This window comes from Lutra lutra, chromosome 18 (assembly GCF_902655055.1).
Source record: "Lutra lutra chromosome 18, mLutLut1.2, whole genome shotgun sequence".
NCBI lineage: Eukaryota > Metazoa > Chordata > Mammalia > Carnivora > Mustelidae > Lutra > Lutra lutra.
The window spans coordinates 13,677,057-13,686,862 of record NC_062295.1 but is presented as its reverse complement, the minus strand read 5'-3'; the positions used below and the strand labels follow the sequence as shown (position 1 = coordinate 13,686,862).

At 55.9% G+C, this 9,806-nt stretch overlaps 1 protein-coding gene across 1 annotated transcript in view; it reads right to left on the bottom strand.

Moving 5' to 3' along the window:
* The window catches only part of XYLT1 (xylosyltransferase 1), a 304,182-nt gene that overhangs the window by 7,061 nt on the left and 287,315 nt on the right, over nucleotides 1-9,806 (bottom strand). Inside the window, 3 exon segments of the mRNA XM_047713155.1 lie at nucleotides 3,977-4,255; nucleotides 4,258-4,309; nucleotides 9,285-9,480. Coding sequence (XP_047569111.1) covers nucleotides 3,977-4,255; nucleotides 4,258-4,309; nucleotides 9,285-9,480 — 527 coding nt within the window.

The following is a 9,806-nucleotide window of genomic DNA, read 5'->3' as shown; positions in this document are numbered from 1 at the left end:
ACAGACCAGAACGGCAAGAATTCGAAAGACAAGAAGCAACCAGTGTTGGCAAGGACGCAGAGCAAGGGGGACCCTCGCACATGGCTGGTGGGGACGCGAGCTCGCCGTGGAAGACGGTGTGCAGGGGCCTCGGGTGGTTCCGAACGAGCGCCCCCAGGCTCCGGCCACCGCTACTGGGTGTTCCCCCGAGACTGTGGACGCGCTAACCCGTGAACACGTGCGCTCCCCGAGGTTGACTGCGATGTTGTTGACAACAGCCAGCTACAGAGGCGGCCCAAGGGTCCCTCACAGCTGAGCGGGTAAAGAAGATGTGGTGTAGACAGTGGGACAGGTACAGGGTAACAGGACTCCGTACAAACCAGAATGGGACCTTGCATCTAACATCAACGCGACAGAGGAGCTAATGCTAATGGAATTAAGTCAAAGACAAATACCGTAGGATCTCACTCATGTGGTGTTTAAGAAACAGACTCTTAGATGCAGTGAACTGGTGGTTGCCAGAGGAGAGGTGGCGGCAGGAGGGGCGCGAGAGGTGACGGGCGTTCGGAGCACACGCACGAGGAGCGCTGGGGTGTGAGGAGTTGCTGAGTCACGGCGTCGTGTGCCCGAAACTATGCACGACCGCACGGGACCTGTCCTGCACGCACACGCAGATGGCGCCCGGCCAAGACTGATGCTTGGAGAAGTACAGCCAGAATTGTTACGGCTGGTGTCATTAGTATGCAACCCTGTACATGCACAGAGCCACGGCGCTGGCGTTATGATACCCATTTTGCAGATGGGGAAACGGATGGCTATTTTGCCAGACCGATCTGGGGTTAAGCCCGGGACCGGCCGAGTCCAGTCTACTTCCTAGGGCTGACGGGGGAAGCAGGAAGTGCACACATCTGGGCTGATGGAAAAAAGCTAGCTGTTGTGGAGAAGTTCCCTCCTACTGCCTCTTTCACTGCCAAACACAAGAAGAGATTGTAAAAACCTACCGGCCACCGATCCGGGATGAGCCTGGGTTTCATAGCCGGTCAGCTCTGGCTCGGGTGAGAGAGCGAGGCTCGTGGGACAGTGTGGCGTTCAGAAACACTTCCCGTTCCCCGGACGGTGGCTGTCCGCCTCGGGGGCAACCAGGACAGCTCCGATAATCCGCACACTGTTTTCGAGTGTGTGCGGTCCTGAGTGGGGTTTGAGGAAGAGGAGGAAAGACCATACACCCGCCCTAGTGGAATGAACAACATGCTTTCTAAACCTGGCCCCAGCCTGCCTCTCTCTGATGCTGGCAGGGGTGTGGGCAGCTCCCGGACCGCCTGTCTGAGGACGGAACCTCTTCCTTCTCGAGCAGGTTCTGCCTCGTCCATCAGAGAGCCTCTCAGACCCTCCACATCGGCAGAACTGGAAGTGGGGAGCTACCCGAGGCCACAGAAGGCTGGCCACGCAAAGAGAAAAGAGCAGCTAACAAGCATCGGAACGCTGGGAACCAAATATTGTGGCTGATGCAGAAAACCCTTATGAAAAGTGAGGTTAATGTGGGAAATGCTATTATGGCACCAGCCCGTGATGCTCGCCTCTATAATTAAATTTTCCTCAATTCCACCTCATCAGATTTCTTGAGATTACCAGGGACGCATCGATAGCAAATTACTCTTGATGAATCATTTTACAAATTGCATCGCTCCTACCTTCATGTTCCCTGTCACTGGAGCATCATTAACAGACACAGTCACTGACGGCGGAGGGGGGCTGCTCCCAGTGGGGTAAGATGACCCCCGGCTCATCCTGGGCAGGGGTAGGAAGAGCCTTGCCATCTTCAGAAACTCCAAGGAGAGAGAAAAAACACTGGAAAAATCAGGACCCTGTGAATGGCCCCAGGGTTTTCTCCCCCCTGGAGTGGAGGACGGCTCCTTTGTTCCGTCTGACAGGTGTATCTGGAGCGAAGAGGGGAAGGTTATTTCTATCCCTCTCCTCTGCGTCTGGCTTGGGAAGTCTCAGGGATGCTAAGGATGGGAACCTCACTGGAGAGCACTTGAGGGCTGGCCCAGCTGGTACGGGAGGGGCTGTCTTTTGGCTCTTTCCCAGGGGAGAAGGGGGAGCAGACTTCCATCTTGAGAAAACACGAGGTATCTTTCTGCTTGCTTAGTCCAGAAACTTAGCAGAGGCCAACAGAGTTCACGTCCCCCCTGCCCCCCACCCTCTGTACCAATTCCAGGCAGCCCCTCCCCATGTCTTTGTCCCCCTCTCCTTGTGTCACTAGCTAAATGGCACCCAGCCCAGAACTCTTTTTGCCTAATGGAGGCTGTAAGGTGTTTTTGGCTTCTGGGTTTCTGTTACATGTAGACAAACAGTTCCAAATACCAAGAGACCCAGAAATCCTGTTTCTAGGAAACTGTTTAGGGCTGAATCTGAATGGGCACAGACAATCTGAGATTCGAAAATCTTTGCACTGTTGTCCGTAACACCACCACCAACAGAAGAAGCTGTGTGTGCTCATGGGGGGACAGATGAATTCTGGGTCCTTAACCCAACGAATAGGAACAAACAGGTAAGCTTCAGACACACGAACTCCGACAAGGCCAAAGAGCAAGTTTCGTGACAGAACGTTTCACTCCATTTTCAAAAATCAGCCGTGTGTGACTTATTTTGTGTGTTCATGTTTATGCTTTGAAAGGCTCCAGAAACCACTAGAAGGATGAACACCAAAGTTTTGACGGCGGTTCCCCTGGGAGGTAGGACTAAGTGGGGAGGAAGACGTTCCCAGTGATCAGAGGAGGACCCAGAAAAATAGAAGTAAACTCTTCAGGTGAGAAGAGAAAAAGGCCGTGGGCGCCGACATGCCTCTCTCCCGGCCCTCCCTGCCCATCGGGAAACACCACCCTGATTTCGCACCAACGGCTCTTTTCCTCACGGGTTTCTACGAACACGAGAATCCTGGAGTCAGGAACTGCTGGCTTGGCCTGCTTCTGAACTTTAAATATGCGCACGCTCATTTCGACTTCTCCGGTGACCTGCCCCCCTCAACGTCACACTGTAGAGACTCACTCAAATCAGCGCGTGGAGCCGAGCGGCGCTGGTGTTCCCGGCCATGCCGAGCTCCACTGTCTGGACAGACCTCACCAGCGTTCAGCCGTCTGAACGAGGGCATCGGGGCCGCTCCTGGTTTGGTGCCATTAGGAACAATTCTGCTCTAGGTCTGCACAGGTCTACAGGTCCGTGGGGGCATCCACGGAGCCCTGGGACTTCTGTGTGGCACGGGGGCTGTGCTAAGCCATTTTCCAAACCTGCTTTATCACTCTGCGTCCCCGCCAGCAGGAGACGGACAGCTGTCCTCCGGCCTTCTGCCGTATGATACTGTCCAACCTCGGAACATTTCTCAGCGGTAGTGTGAAGAGGGACCTCTTTTTGCTTTCCATTTGCATTTCTCTCATTATTCATGAGGCTGAGCAGCCTTTTATGTGTGTGGGGGCCATTTATGTTCTTTTTTCTCTCTCTCCTTTGTAGCAGGAGTTGGCAATCTTTTTTTTTTTTACAAAGGGCCAGATAATATTTTTGGATTTGTGGGCCATGCAATCTGTGTCACAATTCCTCAGCGCTGTCATTTTGGTCCCAAGGAAACCATGAACGGTCTGTCAATGAACGTGTGTGGCTCCTACTTTAATTACTATTTTTTAAAAAGTAAGATACTGAGTTTCACTCAGTATCTGCCTGGGTAAGTTTCCCTTCTTGTCTTAAATATGACCAGGACTTTCTGGAAGTCCAGTGGGAGAGCAGGTCATAATCAGATATCTAAAAGATGACATCACCTCAGCGTACAAGTGGAAAACGAGAAGGTCCTCTATGCAAACAGGCAGGGGGACGTAACAGAGTGGAGAGCACTGTTCTCCGAGGCAGCCTCTGTGCCCCGCATGTGAGCAGCACAACCCTGAGGAGGAGGACCCCAGGGACCCCCAGGATGGAATATCTCCCCCGCAGAGATGCCGGGAGTACTCACCTGGTTTGATAGGCTGCCTGTTGGAGAAGGTCAGCGGAGCAACGAGGAATTTGGTCTCTGCGACTGGCACCCAGTGGTGAAGAATTTTCACTGTCCAGACCCCAGGCCTCAGGGGCAAGTTCAAAGGGGGCTTGTAGTGGGTGAACTCGGCAGTGGATTCAATCAGGATGTCATAGGTGGCTGCGATGATGTTGACAGGGTCCACCCAGATGACAGTCACGGTGACGTTGGGGCCCTTCCCCCATTTCTGCATGCCTACGGGCTCGTCCATGGGCCCAGGAGACCCCCAAAGTTGCGGAAGAGCCGCTCCTTGGCATCCCAGTCAGTGCCGACCTGAAACGAGAGCGAGACCTCAATTCACGGGTCCTGGAGAGACCTCAAATCCTGCTTGTAACACGGCATACACCCATTTTACAGATGAAGAAACTGAGGCTCCCAGAAGTCACCTGCCCAAGACTGCATGCACTAGTAAGCAGAAGATCTGGGATTAGGACCTGGTCTGGGGGATTACAAGGCCTGTGGTCCATTCATTAACCCTTAGGGCTTGTGGGCCTGACACAGGGTTAGTGCTTCAGAAAGAAAACCTACCACATGCTCCGAATGAACGAACGAATGCTGGCTGGCAGGCCGGCAGGTACAGCTAGTGAGCAGCCTTCGGGTACCGGCATTTTGTGTGATGTTCTGAACTACGAGGCTCCCTCTGCCCCTCCTATCATGGGCAGGAGTCCACATGGCTTTCCTAGGAATTCCTAGTTGTGCCCTCCCTACAGCACTCAGAGCTAGACCTCGGGGTGGGGGGTACCCGTACGAGCCATCCTTCCTGCCGGCCGGCGTGCATGTCTCTGACTTGCTGGGAGTCTGCTCGTGGCTTGTCTGCAGTGTACGTCCGGCCAGGAGCCAGGAAGACCTTGTGAGTTGTCCTCTCACCACTCAGTGCCCCCACGGCTGGCGTCACGGAGCTTTGCGGGTGCCTAGCACGATGCCTGGCACACAGCAGGGCTCCGTATCCGTGGAATCAGCGAGTGAAAGACTCGACAGAAAACGATCGGACCACTCCGAGCCCCGATACTGAGCTCTGCCACCCCTTCCAACCAGTTTACACGAGGGGTCTGGTCGCCCAGGAGGTTTCATTCAGTGTTTCTGAAGACCCAGCACACGCGGGCACACGGGCAGCTGATGACGAACACACTCGAAGGCTCGCCTGTTCCCGTGGTCCCTCCACGACCAGCCTCTCAGGTGTGTGTGCGCAGGTCGGGGTACGGGGCCTCTGTACGGAGCCAGCGGGGGTGGCTGACGCTCCGTTCCTGCTGTGAACTCCCGTGTCCGTTCTTTCTCTGGGGCCCGCGGTCACCCCGCGCTTACCGTGGGGCTGGCACAGCGCCCAGCGCTTCGAGGCACCGGCCCACGTGACTCGCTCAGCTCCGCGAAGGGGACCCCGTCATCGTCCTCACGTCACAGATGAGAACACCGAGGCTCAGAGCACGTAGGTCCCCTGCCATGGCCGGTGAGGGGCCCCCAGAGGCTGTGTTCTCACCCACTCTCTCGTGTCAACCTCTTGTTCATCTGACGCCAATGAGCCGGGCGCCTGCTGTCCCCCGGGGCCCCATGGTCTGTCTTTAGACAACCGCTTTCAGACGGGGACGCAGCAGCTGTCCCAGGGAGGGGGCCGAGGCAGGGACTGCGTGAACGTTTCCGCAGGGGCCCCCTGGGGCCGGCGCCCTCACGGCAGGAAGGGACCGGACAGGACTGAGCGAAGAAACGCACGCAGGCGTGAGCAGGATTCCAGCCACGGCCTCTGAGTCTTGGCGAGGTCGCTGAGACCACCCAGTCCCGTCCCTTCCCTACCTGCAACCCTCTTCAGCACCTCAGGATTCTCAAGCCTGGTCTCTGTCACCTCATCCTGGGAGGTCCGGTCCCTTTCGGTCCCGCTTCATCTCAACCCTTCCTCCTCCTCTCCACTCACCCCTGCTCCGGCGCGTCTGTGCGGGCGGTGCGCTCTCGTCTCTGACCCTCCGTTAGTTCCTGGCCTTTGGGCTGGGACAATCTTCCTTTTCCCACCCTCCTCCCGGCCAGCTCCTGCTCCTCGGGCAGAGCTCAGCCAAGGTGTTGCGTCCGCTCGGGAGCCTTCCCCGGTTACAGGCACCATGGAGGTGCTTCTCTGAGGATTCGCCCACGGCGGGCTCTTCTGTGCGCGATATTACACCTCTGAATTTATGCTGTCCCTTTCCTTCGCTCAGGACGGTCCACTCCATGAGGAGAGGGACTGCATCTGGCTGGTTGACCCCTGGATCTCTAGTATCTCTAACGCCTAAAGCACGCTGAGCACGTGGCGGGTGCTCAGTCTCTCCTTCCATCTGTCCGTCTGTCCACCCACCCGCTAGACGCGTCATGAACGATTAGGGGCTGAGCACATGGACATCCCTGTGCCCAAGGTCCATCCCCTGTGGACATCCCCTGCACACAGTGGCTTCCCACAGATACTAACAAGTGGAGGAATGGTCACAAAACGAGGGCTCTTTCTTAAAGAAGGGCTTTGTGACTAGTTAGGGGAGGACACTTGGCAACAGTATCCTTGGCAATTCTCTGAGGTCTGAGCTCTAAAAGCGAGACAGCCCAGGTGGAAGCTGGGTAGAGCAGCTGGGAGCAGAGGAGCTGGATCTCATTTCCAATACTAGGAGAGTGAGCGGAAGGCTCACTGCCACCCCCAAGCGCGAGCAGGGCTGGGGCTGCCTGAGGTGGGGGGGCCCAGATGCTGTCACACCCTCTGGGGCTTTGAGATCTTCTCACAGACTCACTGCAAGTCCACAGCCACTTACTACACAATGATCACTAATCACATCATGACCATGTTCAAGGTCACCACGTTGCTCCCCAACTTCAAACCCACTAAAAGTCTCTCACTGTGTTGAAAATACAACCTGAGCTTTTCTCCTGGGCCTTCAAGCTCGCTCACAATCTGTACCATTCCCTTAGACTGCTTTTCCACTGCCTTCCCTCTCAGTATGCTCCAGCCACACAGGCCTTGCTGCTCCTTGCGTGTGCCCAGATGCTTCCCAGAGCCTCGGGGCCTTTGCACATGCTCTTCTCGCTCTCTTCTCTCAGACTGCCCCAGCTCTCCCTGTCACCGGCTCTTTTACAGCTTCCCAAATGAATCATCCCATTGAAAGTAGTCCCCATTGGCCTCTTCAACCCCCAGCAAAGACAGGAATGAAGTTTGATGTTCTTTAAAATACTTGCCATTAGCTCAAATGCTTTTGTTCATGTATTTGCTCATTCACAGGCTGACTGCCCCACCTGAACTACAATTCTATGGCAACAAGAGCCTGGACTGTGTAGTTCACCATGACCTCTCCTGCTCCCAGTACATCGTGAACATCTTTCCTGCAAGCCACTAGCATGGGACTCCCGTGGGATGGAGAAATCCATCTGACCACTCAGTGACACTGGCCACCTGCTCAAAGCCAGGCCCCTGGGCCACGCCACCACGAGGGATCCCCTGTGGTTCTTCCCTTACCTCTTGTCTGATGTGACAGTGTTTGTCCTTAAAAAACTACTAGGACTTCAGAAAAAAATGCGAAGTACAAAATTCGGGGCTACATGCCTGCTGGTACCTCTGCCAGAGACCTGGACGGTTCTCACATCAAAGTTGCCAACCCCACAGTAGGAACCCTCACAAATCACGAGCCACAGAGTGGCCACCCTCATCTGTCACTGCCAGAAGTGCCCCATGACCCAACAGCTGGCTGATCAACAGGGAGCGCCCAGCCACCCGGCATCCATCTCGTTAATGGGACGTTAATGTCTTCAACTGGCCGCCTGGGGCCCCAGCGCAGAATCCAACGGGGCTGCTGACTGCCCCTGACACTGGTCATTCATGGAGGCAGCTCCCATGGCGCCTTGGATCCCGCCAATCCACTTGGATCCTTCATTGAAAATTGAAAATGGCGGCTTCACAAGAAACCCCACTCCATAGGGCAGAGCTGGGCCAGCTGGAGCCATGGGCAGCTGGGAAGGGACTAGCACGGACTGCATAAGCGGGTGAAACAGTTCTCCCCTCCAACCCCACTCCTAGCCGTTCAGGATACTCCGTGTTCTAAAACCACACTGATTGCACGTCCCTAACCCAGCAGCCACACTCACGGGGAATGCTGCACTCCGGGGACCAATCACCCCCTCCCACTGCTGGCTGAGATGGGGAAGGCAGGAGTCGGGTGCTGGAGTTCCGTAGGAGCCACCCCTCCTCAAGCTGGACCGGCTTCTCTTCCTGCAGCATCGCGCCCCCCCCCCCCCCACAGTGTGCGTGCCATTCGGAAATCGTATGTGGCATCTCCAGATGCCATATGCAGGGGATGCACCGGTGACCAAGAGGGACAACGGTCGCTCCGCTTTTGGAGGACAGCTGACAAGTGGTAAGAGAAGTCAACAAGACGATTCTGCATGGCAAATGCTGCGAAAAATGACAAGACAGGTGCCAAGTGGAGACTGGAGCTCTGGGGGCATACATGGGTGGGCAGGGAGGGCTGCTCGGAGGGGGCACCATTTGGATTTAGCTCAGAAAATACCAAAAAAAGCTGCCCATGTGGACACAGGAAGGGAAGTGTTTTAGGCAGCCGGAACAGCACCTGCCAAGAGACCTCGAGACCAGGTCTGCAGGGGGCTGGTGTGACAAGGGTGGTGCTGGGCTAAAAAAAGAACTACACTTCCATCCCAGGGATCTGTGCACTGGCTGGTCTGTCTGTCCACTGGCCACCTGGCCGGACCATCCGTCCTCTCATTCATTTAGTTGACTGATCTGAATAAAGCCCGGTGCTAGCACCTGGGGAGACAGAGGCACCAGGAAGCATGTGGTTTGTGGCCAGAGAGACTGGGCTCCATTTGAGCTCTTCCACTTCCTAGCTATGATCTCAAAAAGTCCCTGGCCCTCTGGAGGCCTCAGTTCTCCAATCTGTACAAGGGGACTAATGCCATCACTTTGTTAGGAAACTGGTCTGTTCTCATCTATGACTAACACAGGCTGAGGAGGGGTCACTGGCCAGGATGAAAAATGACGAGTACAGATTCTACTGTAAAAAAGGACCCAGGTCAACTGGGTCCGCAGACACTGGCCACCCTGTGTCGCTCTCCCCTGGCCCCATTTAAGATGCCGGTGCCCGTGCCCATGGCTGGAGGAGCCTCCCTAGGTGCAGGGCGTGCTATCTTCTGGTTCCCCTCCCCCTCCCCCTCCCTCGCCAAGCATCAGACTGGCCAATGGAACCCAGCAGGGCCGCTGGAAAAGACCATGGAAGTGCGCCGGTGTCGGCCGTCCCACCTCGGAAAACTGGAGCCTCCCAAAGTCGCTGGGCGGGCTTGCGATCTTGAAGACCTTCTTCGGCATCACCCACGTCTCCAGGGTCTCCAGTTTGCTCACAGCCAGATTAGTAGCGTGATGCTTGATCAAAAAGCCCTGGAAGCGGTCCGCAAGGAAGTAGAGGTGGACGGACGCTGGGTGGCCCATCGGGTAGTACCTGGAACACACAGTCTCCCGTGAGCCCGGGGGCGGGGCCTGCAGTGCACAGGCTCACAGCCCCACGCGCACCGCCTGCTGACCCCCAGCCCCGCGCAGGCCCCGTTTTCCTCCAGCGCTGACCACGGGCCTTTGCACCATCCCCAAAAGCTGCTCCCTGGGTAGCTCAGATCCCATCACACGACGACTTCCTGGTGATTATCAATGTAAACCTGCTGACTGTACAAGAGCACAATAAAGAAGTGAAAATTATTACTTCTGATGCTTCTTCCCCTAGGGGATGTCCGCTCACGGATATTTATCGATCCTCTGGTGCCAGGTACTAGG